General features: G+C 40.4%; 4 protein-coding genes and 1 pseudogene across 4 annotated transcripts; all 5 read right to left on the bottom strand.

Annotated features, from left to right (window-relative positions):
- Positions 1 to 708: 708 nt before the first annotated feature.
- LOC122357488 (protocadherin alpha-6-like) lies at positions 709 to 3,226 on the bottom strand. Its single transcript, XM_043256891.1, has one exon. It carries the CDS (start codon positions 3,082 to 3,084, stop codon positions 709 to 711), a length of 2,376 nt encoding a protein of 791 aa, XP_043112826.1. The 5' UTR covers positions 3,085 to 3,226.
- Positions 3,227 to 4,940: 1,714 nt separating this feature from the next.
- LOC122357374 (protocadherin gamma-A5-like) lies at positions 4,941 to 7,484 on the bottom strand. Its single transcript, XM_043256732.1, has one exon. The coding sequence runs from the start codon at positions 7,311 to 7,313 to the stop codon at positions 4,941 to 4,943; it is 2,373 nt and encodes a 790-aa protein (XP_043112667.1). The 5' UTR covers positions 7,314 to 7,484.
- Positions 7,485 to 8,584: 1,100 nt separating this feature from the next.
- On the bottom strand, positions 8,585 to 11,089 carry LOC122358205 (protocadherin alpha-3-like). The gene has a single exon (XM_043257995.1). It carries the CDS (start codon positions 10,958 to 10,960, stop codon positions 8,585 to 8,587), a length of 2,376 nt encoding a protein of 791 aa, XP_043113930.1. The 5' UTR covers positions 10,961 to 11,089.
- Positions 11,090 to 12,606: 1,517 nt separating this feature from the next.
- Positions 12,607 to 15,135, bottom strand: LOC122357375 (annotated as a pseudogene).
- A 944-nt stretch (positions 15,136 to 16,079) lies between these two features.
- Positions 16,080 to 18,612, bottom strand: LOC122358206 (protocadherin gamma-C3-like). The gene has a single exon (XM_043257996.1). It carries the CDS (start codon positions 18,450 to 18,452, stop codon positions 16,080 to 16,082), a length of 2,373 nt encoding a protein of 790 aa, XP_043113931.1. The 5' UTR covers positions 18,453 to 18,612.
- Between the last annotated feature and the right edge of the window lie 207 nt (positions 18,613 to 18,819).

Genomic DNA, 18,819 nt, shown 5'->3' on the forward strand with positions numbered 1-18,819 from the left:
CGTTTCAAACACTCTCTAAAAAATTCTGAAGGGCTTAGTAACTCTATATCGTGAACAGCGAAGTGCTACATCACCTGTCCAAACTATTACACAAATTAAAATACCATTACATTTTTTTATTTCTCTGTGAATATGTACTGAAAATAAAACAATTTTAACCTATTATACACATAAATGCATTCAAATTCATTACATATTGAAGTAAAAATGTGTGCACATAAAATTAGCTAAAATAAGCAACATGAAATCCACACCTGAAAGCGCGAGAGAGAGTGAGAGTGAGAGAGATAGATGGAGAGAGAGAGAGAGAGACAGAGAGAGAGAGAGAGAGAGAGAGAGAGAGACCAGAGAGACCGAGAGAAGAGAAAGAGAGAGAAACAGAAGAGAGAGAGAGAGAGAGAGAGAGAGAGAGAGAGAGAGAGAGAGAGAGAGAGACCATTGTTGGAATTAAGTTTACATTCTTTCAGTCATTTTCGATCACTGATATTGTTTTTGTTTGCAAGTTTCTTTTATGGAAAAATAACACTAAATTAAAGAGTTCATTTCAGCACCAACACAATGAACAGCTCCCTGCAATCAACGTTTTTTTTTTACAACACAATTAAACAATAAAAGCTGTCAGACAAAGTAAGCTACTGAAAATGATTCTGTCCTGTAAAATCATTGCTACTTTAAATATTAAAGTAAAACGTTGTAGCTTAAATATAATTATTCCATTATTCTTACCTCCCCAGACTCTCTCCTCCTTCGATCTGGTATCACCAGAGTGTTTCTATTACTGCCTGGTGCTATAGTAGAGCCGATACTCATTCTGGGTCCAACTAACATGTACCGTTTGTCTCCAGATCTGTACTGGATGCTGTGACACAGAGTCCCGTCGTAATTTGTATCCTGTAAATACTTGGACGAATAGTCTGTGGATTTAGAGCACTGCATTACAATCAACACGATGATGCTGATGACAAAAAGCACCGAAACCGAGCCCAAAGTGAGGATCAAATAAAATGTCACGTTGTTTTCCTCCTCGTCTTTTACTGCGTTTTTCACGTCAGAAGCTGCAAAAGCCTCTTTGGGCTCCACAACTTTGACAATCACAGTCGCTGTTGCTGAGAGAGAAACGTTCCCATTGTCTTTGACCAGTATGATCAGTTTATGCTGGGCCTCGTCTGTTTCTGTGAACGAGCGAAGGGTCCTTATCTGTCCTGTATAGCGGTCCAAACCAAAGAGACTGTGCTCACTAACTTCCTGCAGTGAAAATAATAACCAGCCGTTGTATCCTATATCTGCGTCATAGGCTCTGACTTTAGTCACCAAATGACCTGCGTTCACATTACGAGGAATCTCTTCCACACCCTCAGCAGAACCGTTAGCGCTGACTGGATAGAAGATCACTGGAACGTTGTCGTTCTGATCCAGAATGAACACGTTCACTGTCACGTTACTGCTCAGAGACGGAGCTCCAGAGTCTGTGGCGAGGACGTGGAACTGAAACGTTTTAGCGGTTTCAAAGTCAAAACTTTTCAGTGAATAAACGACACCTGTCTCGGGGTTTATGTTTAAGAAAGATGACAAATCATTCTGTGTGCCATCACCTCTAATTATGTGATAGGATATCGCAGCATTTTCAGCCGAGTCTCTATCAGAAGCGCTTACTGAAATGATGGAAGAACCGGCTGCATTGTTTTCTATTAAGTAGAGATCTACGGGATTTATTAAAAATTGCGGAGCGTTATCATTTACATCAGAGATCTGAACGCTTAAAGTGGTCGACGCGGTCAAAGACGGCTGCCCTAAATCAGAAGCAGTTATTGTAATTTCATATTGTGAGTTCGTTTCTCTATCTAGCCGATCTTTTGTTACTAAAGAGTACATATTGTCTTTGAAAGAAGGCTTTAACTCGAAGGGAATGTTTTTGTTTAAGTGACAGATGACTTTACCGTTGATCCCTGCGTCTTTATCAGTGACACTGATGAGAGAGATTACTGTTCCAGGTTTAGAATCTTCAGGGATGTTCTTAGAAAGGGATGTGATCTCAATTTCAGGTCTGTTGTCATTCACATCAATAATCTTAACGACAACTCTACAGTTTGCAGACATTGGTGGATGCCCTTTATCTGATGCCTGAATATCGAGTTTGTAAACTTCTGCATCTTCAAAATCAACTTTACCCTTAACAATTATTTCACCTGTGGTTTCATCGAGTTCAAAAACCTCGTGCACTTTGCTATTTAACGTTGCAAAACTGTATTCAATATCACTATTAGAGCCTTCATCCATATCAGTCGCATTCACTCTGATAACCACAGTGCCAGTAATACAGTTCTCCTGCAATGTTACGGAGTATGACTCTCGACTAAACACAGGGTGATTATCATTTATATCTAAAATAGTTATAGTAATATTAAGAGTACCAGATCTCGGAGGACTCCCGCCGTCAATAGCTGTTAAAAGCAGCTTGTATGTAGTTGTGATCTCCCTATCAACAGCCTTCTTAAGGACTAAAAATGGCATTTTATCCTCATCACTTTCTCTGACTCGAATTTCAAAATGATCATTAGGACTTAACTTATAGGACCGGATTGAATTCGTTCCAGTATCTGGATCTCTGGCAGCCTGTAACTGATAATTAACGCCAGGGAGTATATTTTCATAAATTCGCAAGCGCTGCTCTTTTTCGGGAAAACTAGGAGCATTATCATTTATATCTAATATTTCCACTTCTACGTAATGGATCTCGAGAGGATTTTCAATAACGGTTTTTACGTTTATCATGCAAACCCCGCTGCCGGAACACAAAGACTCTCTGTCGATTTTCTTATGAACGAACAAAACGCCATTTTCCTGATTTATCTGAAAAAGCTCCTCCTTAGATCCCGAAACGATTCGAAACTGCCTGTCCACCAAACTACTTACTTCAAGACCCAAATCCTTAGCAACATTTCCCACAGCGGTTCCTTCTTTCGCTTCTTCTGGAATAGAGTATCTTATCTGAGCCGAGGCTTGCTGTCCGATGCAGAGAAGAACAGAAATACACAAAGAAATCCAGCAGTATTCCCGTCTGAGCCTTTGTCCTCCGACTTCCATCACGAGCGATCAGCAAACTGTTTCTCTAGCACCAAATGTATATATCCTCGATTAGTGAAGGATGCTTATGGCAAGTACATAATGAGAAAATAAAACACGGAATTAGTCCTATCAAGCACCGTCAGCACGTCCATGCACCCAAAGCCTTTTCAGTGTGTGTGGAGAAAGAAAAAAAACACAGCCCTATACCCGCGTCATCTTTAGGGGCAGGACTCAATATTTTGAACAAATCCTGGAGCAACACCGACACCAAGTGGATTAAAAACTCTAAAATATATTGAAATAAACCACCGTCTTTCATAAAAGCACTGAAAAGATGTAAACAACTTAACATTTTAAAACGCACCAATGTTAGTCCTCAAAAACACTGAAGAGTTGTACACTTAAATATTATGTTTTAATGCAACACAAAAAAATTGTATTATCCATGATTACTCTTAACCAGATAATCAATGCAGTGACAGAAACCGAGAAACAGTTAAAATTAGGTCCTTCTAAAACGTATAGAGCAATGTAGCATTTCGCATGTCACCAAGTAGGGCATAATCTTTCAATCCGATCACAGTGCAATACTGGTACCGACTTGCCTGCTAGTCATTTCAAACAACAATCACTAAAATATTATTATTCTATTATTATTATTATTCTGAAGGATTTCACAATATGGTTGTAGGCACAGAAGCACACGAAGATGATAGATCACAACAGTCTTTAATAGACCACAAAAGGGGAAGCTCAAGCTGACAGCAACCACACGCATACAACAACGAGATCAGACAAACTTACACTGAACGAACATGAACTTATAATGGGCAGGTAACGACTTAATTAAAGGACACGCACCTGAACATAATGACATTAACAAAGAACAGAAACTGTGTCACACAGAGCACATGGGGAATACAAACAAACACAAAAAAGACTGAAAGTGTGACAGTTTGTGATTGCCAAGGAATGCAATGTGCAATGCAAAGATTAAGTTAACAGTATAAACAGGTACATCTGAAAAAACACACACAAACACACTTACATGCATAGGTTTATATGCTTTCAGTAACTCTCAATCATGGACAGTGTTTTTATAATGAAGAAAAAAAAGATCAGCACCAAAGCAATGAACAGCTCCTTGCCATCTTGCTGTGGTTTCTTACAATTCATCAGACAATAAAAGACTAATGAAAAGGAATTTGATCTGTAAAATCATAACAACAGTCAGGCATAATATATTGCATGAAGAAATATTAGGTTTAACGATACCCAGGACGTGCTCCTTTCATGGGTACTTTGAAAGGGGACGCCGTTTGTAGGGACGTTCCAAACGAAAGTGAGCAGCTGAATCCTTCCAGACCTCTACTAGCGAAGAGAACATGCGATGATCACTTCACGGAAATGATTTGTTTGTGATCATGTGATCTTCAGTTAGGAGCTCTTGCGATGCTTTTTAAATTTTGACCATATACAAACGTAAGTAGCATAGGCTGATTAAAGTTGTCTTAATTTTAATGTGATTCAAAATAGTTTTGTCAGAAATATGATTTAAGCCAGGTATAAGCAAGCTGAAGCACATTTAGTTTTAAAAAAGGCATAGTAAATAAAACACAGCGAGTCATTATTTAAATGAAATAATAATGAGAAAGTAATATTAATTTGCAACAAATGGGAGTGCTGAATAAGATATTGTATGCACGCGCATATCGTTCCCTTCACCAAGATGCTCCAAATGCTTATACGAAACAGATATGTCTTACGCCCTTAAAAAGAACTTCAAGGGCTCTACCGTTCGAATGAAGTATGGCTTAAGGATGCACACTTCTGTTTGGAATTCGCCCCAAAGCAAAACAGTGATCTAATTAGTATTATTCCGTTATTCTTACCTCTCCAGACTCTCTCCTCCTTCGATCTGGTATCACCAGAGTGTTTCTATTACTGCCTGGTGCTATAGTAGAGCCGATACTCATTCTGGGTCCAACTAACATGTACCGTTTGTCTCCAGATCTGTACTGGATGCTGTGACACAGAGTCCCGTCGTAATTTGTATCCTGTAAATACTTGGACGAATAGTCTGTGGATTTAGAGCACTGCATTACAATCAACACGATGATGCTGATGACAAAAAGCACCGAAACCGAGCCCAAAGTGAGGATCAAATAAAATGTCACGTTGTTTTCCTCCTCGTCTTTTACTGCGTTTTTCACGTCAGAAGCTGCAAAAGCCTCTTTGGGCTCCACAACTTTGACAATCACAGTCGCTGTTGCTGAGAGAGAAACGTTCCCATTGTCTTTGACCAGTATGATCAGTTTATGCTGGGCCTCGTCTGTTTCTGTGAACGAGCGAAGGGTCCTTATCTGTCCTGTATAGCGGTCCAAACCAAAGAGACTGTGCTCACTAACTTCCTGCAGTGAAAATAATAACCAGCCGTTGTATCCTATATCTGCGTCATAGGCTCTGACTTTAGTCACCAAATGACCTGCGTTCACATTACGAGGAATCTCTTCCACACCCTCAGCAGAACCGTTAGCGCTGACTGGATAGAAGATCACTGGAACGTTGTCGTTCTGATCCAGAATGAACACGTTCACTGTCACGTTACTGCTCAGAGACGGAGCTCCAGAGTCTGTGGCGAGGACGTGGAACTGGAACTTTTTAACAGACTCAAAGTCAAAGCTCTTTAGCGCATGAACAACACCAGTTTCAGAATTTATGTTTATGGCAGATGCCATGTCGTTCTGTATCCCTCCACCTCTAATAATATTATAAGTTATGGCAGCATTTCCATCTATATCTTTATCTGAGGCACTGACAGAAAATATAGAAGCGCCTGGAGAATTGTTTTCAGTTAAATAAAGTTCTAAAGGATTGGACGAAAATTCTGGGATATTGTCGTTTACATCTGACACCTGTACAAGCATAGTTTTATAAGCTGACAGAGAAGGGTTGCCTAAATCTGTTGCTGTTATTTTGATGTTATATTCGGACACTAGCTCTCTGTCTAAGCGTTCTTTCGTTACAAGGGAATACATATTATCTTGAACGGACGGCTTCAACTCAAATGGCACGTTGTCAGAAAGTCTGCAAACAACTTTTCCATTGATTCCAGAATCTTTATCGCTTACGCTTATCAGAGAAATGACAGTTCCAGTTTTTGCGTCCTCCGACACCACATTAGAAAGAGATGTTACTTGTATTTCGGGATGGTTGTCATTTACATCTTCAACTTTAATGATGAGCTGACAGTCTGTGTTAGTAGGAGGAATTCCTTTGTCTGATGCCCTTATTATTAAACTGTAGATTTCATTTTCTTCAAAGTCAATTAAGCCTTTAACACGTATTTCACCAGTCGCCATATCTAATTTAAATATTTCAAGTACTTTTGGTTTCATGTTTCTGCCGTATGTATATTCCACCTCCCCATTTAGACCACTGTCGGCATCACTTGCATTTATAATTGTCACTACAGTGTCAATAACTGAATTTTCCCGCAGTGTTATTGTTAAAGTATCACTACTGCATATGGGTCGGTTATCATTTACATCCAGAACCAAGACAGTAATATTAAGAGTGCCTGATTTTGGTGGATTTCCGCCATCTACTGCAGTTAGTAGTAACCTGTGTATTTCCATTGTTTCTCTATCTAATGGTTTCTGTAATATTAGGAAAGGGGTTTTATCTCCATATACACTGTCTTTAATTTCCAAATCAAAATGCGCATTCTTGCTCAGCTGGTAATGTCGAATTGAATTAACTCCCACATCCAGATCCCGAGCAGTTTGAAGTTCAAATCGTGTTCCAGTTACAGTGTTTTCCGCGACCTCTATATAGAAGTCTTTGTCGTGGAAAGAAGGCGAGTGATCGTTCACATCTGTGATTTCAACCTCCACATAATGGAGCTCGAGGGGGTTTTCGACGACTATTTTCAAATTAATCAAGCAGGCGCTATTTCCATCACACACCTCTTCTCTGTCGATGTGTTTATCCACATGCAAGATGCCATTGTTCTGATTTACCCGGAAAAGAGCGTCATTTGATCCAGACACGATACGGAACCGTCTGTCCACCAACGTACCGACATCAAGACCCAAATCCTTAGCGCAATTTCCCACGACAAATCCCACTTTCACCTCTTCTGGAACAGAGTATCTTATCTGCGCTGAAACCTGCCGTCCAAAGCACAGAAGCAAAGAGAAACACTGAAGAACCCACCATCCTCGCCTTTGTCCTCCGGTCTCCATTGCGAGCGATCGCCGCGCCGTTATCCCGATGATCAATATATTCTAGCTGACTAGATGGCAAAACCTAACGTTAATCATGAAAAAATAAAATGCATTCGTGCTAAATACCCTAGAGCAAGCTCGTACTGTCCGTCAGCTCGCGAATATTTTCTCACAAACGCGAGGAACAAGAAAGCCTGTTTTGCGTCATCATCAAGGGCAGGACGTGATCTACTCCGTGAATACTAGAGCAACAGTGACATCGAGTGGCCTACTTAAAGACATTCTCAGAAACCTTTCACACCGCACATCTATAAATGTATAAAACATCGCAAAAGAATTGCATATGCATGTTGTTTAATTTCAACCAGTGAAAAAATATAACTCCAATCAACTTGTGTAGACGTGTATGAGAGCACAACAAAGCCACCTTTAATTCGTTAGAAATGTAGTCCATTCTAAGAGAACATTGAATACATTTCAGCACCAGCGACGTGAACAGCTCCTTCTGCGCTGTCACAACTCAGAATCTGATTTGACCAAGCGCTACATGTTCCTGGATCGACGGCTTTGACCCTGGAAACACACTGTGACTAACCGATCAAACTTAAAGAACCAGTGTACAGTTTTTATGAAGTTGCTACGCGATCTCTCAGTGAATAGTACGGCGAATATAAAAGAAAACTCGTGGTATAGACACGCAAAAATGGACTAGGTTTGTGGGGTAGATGCGTATCATGTGTACGCGAAACCTGCGTGTCATACGCACACCAATCATTTTTGTATCATATGCACGCGAAAACTGCTTATTATTTGCACACTCGTGTCATATATAATCCCAAATCCTTTTTTTCCTTTTAAATACCACGAGTTTTCTTTTATATTTAGCATGCTGTTTATACGTATTTTCATGAGACTACAATCAGTGTTTGGTGCATGTACACCAGTCGGTGTCACTCATCTATCATTTCCTCAGATTGTAGTCATTACTCTTGGTTAAGGTGAGGTTTAGGGGTAGGGATATGGTCGAGGTTACATTTTTGAATTAAGATGTTGATCCAGGGTCAACAAACCATGTCTCAGCAAAATCGTGACGTGCCTGTCACTACCTTCATTATTAACAAACACAAATATCAAAAGCATTTAAATATGAGCAAATTTCTAACACCAGACTTTCCTAAATCACCAGCTCTATGATAAAATATTTGTAGCATGTATGTGAAGACGTACAGTTCATTAATAACTCAGCACCGAGTAACAAATACACAAAGTCACAAGAAGTTTCAAACAACTTAAACAGTTATTCTTACCTCCCCAGACTCTCTCCTCCTTCGATCTGGTATCACCAGAGTGTTTCTATTACTGCCTGGTGCTATAGTAGAGCCGATACTCATTCTGGGTCCAACTAACATGTACCGTTTGTCTCCAGATCTGTACTGGATGCTGTGACACAGAGTCCCGTCGTAATTTGTATCCTGTAAATACTTGGACGAATAGTCTGTGGATTTAGAGCACTGCATTACAATCAACACGATGATGCTGATGACAAAAAGCACCGAAACCGAGCCCAAAGTGAGGATCAAATAAAATGTCACGTTGTTTTCCTCCTCGTCTTTTACTGCGTTTTTCACGTCAGAAGCTGCAAAAGCCTCTTTGGGCTCCACAACTTTGACAATCACAGTCGCTGTTGCTGAGAGAGAAACGTTCCCATTGTCTTTGACCAGTATGATCAGTTTATGCTGGGCCTCGTCTGTTTCTGTGAACGAGCGAAGGGTCCTTATCTGTCCTGTATAGCGGTCCAAACCAAAGAGACTGTGCTCACTAACTTCCTGCAGTGAAAATAATAACCAGCCGTTGTATCCTATATCTGCGTCATAGGCTCTGACTTTAGTCACCAAATGACCTGCGTTCACATTACGAGGAATCTCTTCCACACCCTCAGCAGAACCGTTAGCGCTGACTGGATAGAAGATCACTGGAACGTTGTCGTTCTGATCCAGAATGAACACGTTCACTGTCACGTTACTGCTCAGAGACGGAGCTCCAGAGTCTGTGGCGAGGACGTGGAACTGGAACGTTTTAGCAGTTTCAAAGTCAAAACTTTTCAGTGAATAAACGACACCTGTCTCGGGATTTATATTTAAGAAAGATGACAAATCATTCTGTGTGCCTTCACCTCTAATTATGTGATAGGATATCGCTGCATTTTCAGCTGAGTCTTTATCAGAAGCGCTTACTGAAATTATGGAAGAACCGGCTGCATTGTTTTCTATTAAGTAAAGATCTATGGGATTTATTAAAAATTGCGGAGCGTTATCATTTACATCAGAGATCTGAACGCTTAAAGTGGTCGACGCGGTCAAAGACGGCTGCCCTAAATCAGAAGCAGTTATTGTAATTTCATATTGTGAGTTCGTTTCTCTATCTAGCCGATCTTTTGTTACTAAAGAGTACATATTGTCTTTGAAAGAAGGCTTTAACTCGAAGGGAATGTTTTTGTTTAAGTGACAGATGACTTTACCGTTGATCCCTGCGTCTTTATCAGTGACACTGATGAGAGAGATTACTGTTCCAGGTTTAGAATCTTCAGGGATGTTCTTAGAAAGGGATGTGATCTCAATTTCAGGTCTGTTGTCATTCACATCAATAATCTTAATGACAACTCTACAGTTTGCAGACATCGGTGGATGCCCTTTATCTGAGGCTTGAATATCGACTTTATAAATTTCTGTATCTTCAAAATCTATTTCCCCCTTTACACGTATTTCACCCGTGACTTTATCGAGTTCAAAAACCTCGTGCACTTTGCTATTTAACGTTGCAAAACTGTATTCAATATCACTATTAGAGCCTTCATCCATATCAGTTGCATTTACTCGCGCAACCATACTGCCAATAACAGAGTTCTCTTGTAATGTCACAGAATAAGTCTCTCGACTAAATACAGGACGATTATCATTTATATCTAGAACGATAATAGTAATATTAAGAGTACCAGATCTCGGAGGACTCCCTCCGTCAATAGCTGTTAAAAGCAGCTTGTATGTAGTTGTGATCTCCCTATCAACAGCCTTCTTAAGGACTAAAAATGGCATTTTATCCTCATCACTCTCTCTGACTCGAATTTCAAAATGATCATTAGGACTTAATTTATAAGTACGAACGGAATTCGTTCCAGTATCTGGATCTCTGGCAGCCTGTAACTGATAATCAGCGCCAGGGAGAGTATTTTCAGATATTCTGAGATGCTGCACTTTTTCGGGAAAACTAGGAGCATTATCATTTATATCTAATATTTCTACTTCTACGTAATGGATCTCGAGAGGATTTTCAATAACGGTTTTTACGTTTATCATGCAAACCCCGCTGCCGGAACACAAAGACTCTCTGTCGATTTTCTTATGAACGAACAAAACGCCATTTTCCTGATTTATCTGAAAAAGCTCCTCCTTAGATCCAGAAACGATTCGAAACTGCCTGTCCACCAAACTACTTACTTCAAGACCCAAATCCTTAGCAACATTTCCCACAGCGGTTCCTTCTTTCGCTTCTTCTGGAATAGAGTATCTTATCTGAGCCGAGGCTTGCTGTCCGATGCAGAGAAGAACAGAAATACACAAAGAAATCCAGCAGTATTCCCGTCTGAGTCTTTGTCCTCCGGCTTCCATCACGAGCGATCAGCAAACTGTTTCTCTAGCACCAAATGTATATATCCTCGATTAGTGAAGGATGCTTATGGCAAGTACATAATGAGAAAATAAAACACGGAATTAGTCCTAACAAGCACCGTCAGCACGTCCATGCACCCAAAGCCTTTTCAGTGTGTGTGGAGAAAGAAAAAAAACACAGCCCTATACCCGCGTCATCATCAGGGGCAGGACTCAATACTCTGAACAAATCCTGGAGCAACACCGACACCAAGTGGATTAAAAACTCTTTAAAATATATTGAAATAAACCGCCGTCCGTCATAAAAACGCTGAAAAGATGTAAACAACTTAACATAAGAGAAGAATATTTAAGTGTACAACTATTCAGTGTTTTTGATTACTAGCGTTGGTGCAGAAAATGTTTTCATGCAAAATAAATAATAATTATATGTATTATCCGTGATTACTGTCAACGAGATAATCCGCGTAGTGCCAGAAATCAGTTGAACTACGTCCCATCGCAAGCCCACCACAAGCACTATCACTTTCTTCGGCTCAGTCCAATCACAGCGCAACGCTGATCGGTCTGCTGGTCATTTCAAACAAATCACTCAAATATTATGAATTATTCTGAAGGAATTAACTCTACATCGTGCACAGTACGGTGTTATATCCCCCAGTCGAACTAATTACAAAAATGAAAATACCATTAGGAAATGATCTTCACTGTAAATTAAAAATAGAGCAATTCAAACGGATCGTGGACATAAAAACACCCCGAGTACTTACACAGCAGCGAAAGTAAACAGCACGAAATATACATCAGAAAAAAAAAAACTTAAATTATGGGACTTAGGTTTACACGCTTTCAGTAACTTTCAATCACGGACAGCGTTTATAGTTTTGTTTAATTAAGAAAAAAAAAGGAATTTCAGCACCAAAGCAATAAACAGCTCCTTGCTATATGCGGTTTCTTACAATGCGATCAAAAAGCTTCCAAAAATGCTGTGCTGTAGAATCATAACTACGGTAGGGCATAATATATTGCATGAAAAAAAAATTAGGTTTAACAATATCAAGGGCGAATTCCAAACGGCTTTTTTGCTTCGGGAAGGGGAAGTCATTTGTAGCGACGTTTCAAACGAAAGTGAGCAAGTGCAGCTGAATCCTTACGCGGAAGTGATTTCCGTTTGTGAATTTTAAAACAAAGTTAGAATTAATTTGCAATTTGCACATGCAAACGTAAGTAGAACAGGACGATTAAAGTTGTCTTTATTTTAATGTGATTCAAATTATTTTTTATCAGTGATAGAAATAGGATTTAAGACGGTATAAGCAGGTTTAGGCACGTCTAGTTTAAAAATATTATGTAAACAAGATGCAGTGAGACAATATTTAAAATTATAATAATGACAAAAAATATGTTTATTCGCAACAACTGTTAGAGCGCTGAATAATGTATGCACTCTCAGCGTTGTCAAGGTAACGTTTGGTCCGTAGTTCCCTTCACCAAGACGCTCCAAACGTCTTATACGAGACAGAAATGCCCTATACGCCCTTAAAAGAACACACTTTAAGGGATCTGTCCTTCGAAAGGAGTAGGGAATAGGGATGCTCACTTCTGTTTGGAATTCGCCCCAAAGCAAAACAGTGATCTAATCAGTATTATTCCGTTATTCTTACCTCCCCAGACTCTCTCCTCCTTCGATCTGGTATCACCAGAGTGTTTCTATTACTGCCTGGTGCTATAGTAGAGCCGATACTCATTCTGGGTCCAACTAACATGTACCGTTTGTCTCCAGATCTGTACTGGATGCTGTGACACAGAGTCCCGTCGTAATTTGTATCCTGTAAATACTTGGACGAATAGTCTGTGGATTTAGAGCACTGCATTACAATCAACACGATGATGCTGATGACAAAAAGCACCGAAACCGAGCCCAAAGTGAGGATCAAATAAAATGTCACGTTGTTTTCCTCCTCGTCTTTTACTGCGTTTTTCACGTCAGAAGCTGCAAAAGCCTCTTTGGGCTCCACAACTTTGACAATCACAGTCGCTGTTGCTGAGAGAGAAACGTTCCCATTGTCTTTGACCAGTATGATCAGTTTATGCTGGGCCTCGTCTGTTTCTGTGAACGAGCGAAGGGTCCTTATCTGTCCTGTATAGCGGTCCAAACCAAAGAGACTGTGCTCACTAACTTCCTGCAGTGAAAATAATAACCAGCCGTTGTATCCTATATCTGCGTCATAGGCTCTGACTTTAGTCACCAAATGACCTGCGTTCACATTACGAGGAATCTCTTCCACACCCTCAGCAGAACCGTTAGCGCTGACTGGATAGAAGATCACTGGAACGTTGTCGTTCTGATCCAGAATGAACACGTTCACTGTCACGTTACTGCTCAGAGACGGAGCTCCAGAGTCTGTGGCGAGAACCTGGAACTGAAACTTTTTGACGCTCTCAAAATCAAAACTTTTCAGCGCGTGTATATGTCCGTTGTCTGAATTTATATTCAGAAAAGAGGACATGTGATTTTTTGCTCCATCTTCTCTAATGATTTGATAGGTTATAGCGGCGTTTTCTTCCAGGTCTCTATCGAATGCGCTAACAGAGTATATGGAGGCTCCTGGCGAGTTATTTTCCATTAAATAAAGCTCTAACGGATTGCGCGGAAATTCTGGAGCGTTATCGTTCACATCTGATATCTGCACTTTCAGTGTTTTGACTGAAGAAAGAGGGGGCTGACCAAGATCTGTGGCCGTTATTGTCACAGCATATTGAGACACAAGTTCTCGATCTAATTTAGCGTTTGTTACAAGAGAGTACATGTTTTCTTTAAACGAAGGCTTCAGTTCAAAAGGCACGTTGTCAGATATTCTACAAACAACTTTGCCATTGACTCCCGAATCTTTATCAGTGATACTAACAAGTGAAATGACCGTCCCTGGTTTTGAATCTTCGGGAACGACATCAGACAGCGAGGTAACTTCAATCTCTGGTCCATTGTCGTTTTCGTCAATAACTGTAATGATAATTCGACTGTTGCTTGTTTTCGGTGGTTGGCCTTTATCTGACGCTATAACACTAATTCTATAAACGTCGTTTTTCTCGAAATCTACACCGTTTTTAACTAGAATTTCTCCTGTATTGCTGTTCAAATCGAAAGTGTTGTAAACTGCTTTTTCAATGTTTTTAATAAATGAGTAGACTATTTCGGCGTTCTGACCTCATCTAAATCAGTTGCATTTAATTTTACAACAAGGGTACCTACTGGAACGTTTTCTGGTAAAGTCACGGAATAAAGCTCTTGGCTGAATTTTGGCCTGTTATCATTATCGTCGAGCACCGTGACATTAATCATCATACTCCCGGATCGAGGTGGATTCCCGCCGTCAACAGCAGTCAGTATTAGACTGTGAGTGACCTGACGCTCCCTGTCAAGCAATTTACGCAATTTCAGGATCGGTATTTTTTTTGCTCCCCCATTTTCCCGAAGTTCAAGCTCAAAATATTCAGTTTGACTCAGTTTATAATATCGAACAGAATTCATAGTATAATCAGGGTCTTGTGCCTCTTGCAACTGAATGTCCTCACCCGGTAGGGTTGATTCTGCTATTTCCAACAGCACGTCTTTTTCAGGAAAAATGGGAGCATGGTCATTTACGTCGGTAATTTCAACTTCTACATAATGGACTTCCAGAGGATTTTCTACAACTGTCTTTATGCTTATCAAACAAGCATCAAATCCGTCGCATACCGCCTCTCTGTCGATATGCTTTTCTACATAGAGGATGCCGTTATTCTGGTTTACCTGAAAAAGGGCGTCATTCGATCCAGAGACAATGCGGAACCTCCTGTCCACCAAAGTACTGACATCAAACCCAAATCCTTTGCAATATTTCCCACAACGTATCCTTCTTTCACTTCTTCTGGAACAGTGTATCTTATCTGCCCTGAAACCCGCTGTCCGCAGCACTGCAAGAAACACAGAGAAATCCACCAATATTCCCATCTGATCCTTTGTTCTCCAGCATCCATGCTGAAAGCCTTCGTCTGAGGAGCAAGTGTGAACCGATTCTCCTCACAGCTACCAAGTGAATTTATTCAAAGGATTCGAGGACGAATAAGAACATATTTTTCTTCACAAACACATATCTAATCTCTTGTATGTATATGGTCCGAGTGAAAAAGCAGTCTGCGCGCTCTAGCCTGGGTTAGCGTGATGAAAACTGAATCCCTGCCCCCAAAACAGTTTCTTGTGTTATACTGACACCATGAGGTCCACCGCAACATCTCAAGATTTTAAATATAATTGTGCACTTGAGATACAGCATACAGAGAGCAAACAGAATATCCATATGAATTTATTAAATATTACCATAGCAAATATGCATTTTTGATGTTGAGCTACAGAGTATGTAGTATGGTAAACATAAACCCTAAAACCTTACGATACAAAATGTCACAGCAAATTTCAGTACAGTCACTGTCATATAGTTTCGCATCAGCAGCTGGCAAGCATTGCCTATACTAATTTGAAATAAAAATACATTTCATTAAACCGTGCTGCTATGAACACGTGGACTAATTCATTTCGTCACCTATAATGGAAAGACAAGAATATACGTTTTTTTTCCCGATAGAATGCAAAATGGTCAACCAAATAAATTCGTTCTAGAAATATACAGTCCTGAGACATAACTAGTTCCAGAAACGCGCGGTTCTGAGCCGTAAATAACTGCATTTTCTATTTGAAAAGGCAAATTATGATAATACCGTATGATGTAACGCATGTTTTACCGTAAGAGCGAATCAATGACATTTGTCACCAGGGTCTCACGCATGAATGTAGCAGAAAGACGGTAAATAAACAGAGCAGATCTTACAAATAATAATAGAAATTAATCAAATAATATATTAGCTCTCCAGTACCTCTAGTTAACATACAGAGTCCTATATTGAAATCAACAAGATCATTTTAATTTTCTTAATACAGCATTAATGATTAAAATAGAAAATAGTTCATTAGTCTATATATTCGCACAGCAAAATACAATATATATCTCGTCTTTCTAAGAACCAGCTCGAACAAAGTCATACACAAAAGACAATTTTACCTAAAACACTGCAGAAATTATTAAGTTATTCTTACCTCTCCAGACTCTCTCCTCCTTCGATCTGGTATCACCAGAGTGTTTCTATTACTGCCTGGTGCTATAGTAGAGCCGATACTCATTCTGGGTCCAACTAACATGTACCGTTTGTCTCCAGATCTGTACTGGATGCTGTGACACAGAGTCCCGTCGTAATTTGTATCCTGTAAATACTTGGACGAATAGTCTGTGGATTTAGAGCACTGCATTACAATCAACACGATGATGCTGATGACAAAAAGCACCGAAACCGAGCCCAAAGTGAGGATCAAATAAAATGTCACGTTGTTTTCCTCCTCGTCTTTTACTGCGTTTTTCACGTCAGAAGCTGCAAAAGCCTCTTTGGGCTCCACAACTTTGACAATCACAGTCGCTGTTGCTGAGAGAGAAACGTTCCCATTGTCTTTGACCAGTATGATCAGTTTATGCTGGGCCTCGTCTGTTTCTGTGAACGAGCGAAGGGTCCTTATCTGTCCTGTATAGCGGTCCAAACCAAAGAGACTGTGCTCACTAACTTCCTGCAGTGAAAATAATAACCAGCCGTTGTATCCTATATCTGCGTCATAGGCTCTGACTTTAGTCACCAAATGACCTGCGTTCACATTACGAGGAATCTCTTCCACACCCTCAGCAGAACCGTTAGCGCTGACTGGATAGAAGATCACTGGAACGTTGTCGTTCTGATCCAGAATGAACACGTTCACTGTCACGTTACTGCTCAGAGACGGAGCTCCAGAGTCTGTGGCGAGGACGTGGAACTGGAACTTTTTCACAGACTCAAAGTCAAAACTTTTAAGTGCATAAATTGCGCCCGTCTCAGAATTAATATTTAGAAAAGATGTCATGTCACTTTGTGTCCCATTTCCTTTAATAATCTGATACGAAATAACAGAGTTTTCATTGAGGTCTTTGTCAAAAGCACTTAGTGTTAGAATGGGAGAGCCTGCAGCGTTGTTTTCAATCATATATAATTCGATGGGATTTAAGTTAAACTCGGGCGGGTTATCATTAACATCTGACACCTGCACGCTCAAAGTTTTATATGAGGACAGTGGGGGCTGACCCAGATCTCTCGCTGTTATTGTAATTTCATAATACGATACAGTTTCACGATCTAGGTTTCCTTTAGTCACTAACGAGAACATGTTTTCCTGAACTGATTGTTTTAATTCAAATGGAATGTTTTCTGAGAGAGAGCACACGACTTTCCCGTTCATCCCAGTGTCTCTGTCAGTAACACTAATGAGTGAGATTACTGTACCGGGCTTGGAGTCTTCAGGCACCATCTTTGACAAGGACGTCACTTCAATTTCTGGTTTATTGTCGTTTGTGTCGAATATTTTTACAACAACTCTACAATCTGTCTTCATAGGAGGCTGGCCGTTATCAGATGCTTGAACATCAAGTTTGTAAATAGATCTGTCTTCAAAATCTACATCGCCTTTCACACGAATGTCACCAGTAAGTTCATCCAAACTAAATAATTCATAAACCTTTGGGTTCTGATCGCTGCCAAAGGCGTACATGACCTCTCCATTTGACCCAAAATCTGCATCGTTTGCTTGAACCTGAATGACTAGCGTTCCGACTTGTATATTTTCCTTTAAAGTTGTAGAATACATATCTTGGCTAAAAACAGGCCTATTGTCATTGTTATCAAGAACAACAACTGTAACATTTAGAGATCCTGATCTTTGCGGAGTTCCTCCGTCAACTGCTGTTAAAACTAAATGATAGCCATCGTTTATCTCGCGGTCAAGCGGTTTTTGTAAAACCAAAAATGGAACTTTGTCTTCTCCCTGATCTCTGACTTCTAAATCAAAGTGTTCGTTTTGAGTTAATTTGTACATGCGAACAGAATTTACGCCTGCATCCGGGTCACGGGCGGCTTTAAGCTGAAAGCGCGTGCCTCGAGCAGTCGATTCTGAAATCTCCAGTCGTTTTTCATGTTCACTAAAACTGGGCGAATTGTCATTTACGTCGGTCACTTCCACCGCAATATAATGTATTTCGAGAGGGTTTTCTACAACGATCTTCAGATTTACGACACACGCGCTAACACTATCACACAGCGCCTCTCGGTCGATCTTCTTGTGAACGTGCAAGACGCCGTTCCGATTTACCTGAAAAAAATCCTCATTGGATCCGGATACAATACGGAACCGCCTGTCCGTCAAAGCACCGACATCAAGGCCCAAATCCCTCGCCACATTCCCAACAACAGCTCCATCTTTTACCTCCTCTGGGATAGCGTATCTTATCTGAGCCGAAACCCGCTCCCCGAAGCACAGCAGAAGAGAGATACACAAAGCGATCCGCCAACACTCCCATCTGCGCTTTTGTCCTGCGCTTTCCATCACGATTCAACGCTTATCAGAAAACAGACGACTGTCCACCGTGTGATTTCTTCATGAGCGGGTTTTCCGGGATGCCATAAAACGTCCGGTTTTCCGCGCAAACGATTCCCCGTAGCCCTCACAGACTGCTAGGTAGCCTGTGTTTCAGCGACATAGAGTTGCGTTTTTTGTGGGGAGGAACGACCGTGTGACGTCTCGAGGGGAAGGGGCTGCATTTCAAAAGGTTTCCTTGTGTAACACTGACACCTTGAGTCTAACTGCGAATGCAGACGATTATAAAGGGTTTCAGAAATGAGAAACATTAGAATTAATCTGCCAACGATACATCCTACAGCTAACCACAAAATAAATATTTAATTAATTTCAA

The sequence above is a fragment of the Puntigrus tetrazona genome, chromosome 14 (genome assembly GCF_018831695.1).
Source record: "Puntigrus tetrazona isolate hp1 chromosome 14, ASM1883169v1, whole genome shotgun sequence".
NCBI lineage: Eukaryota > Metazoa > Chordata > Actinopteri > Cypriniformes > Cyprinidae > Puntigrus > Puntigrus tetrazona.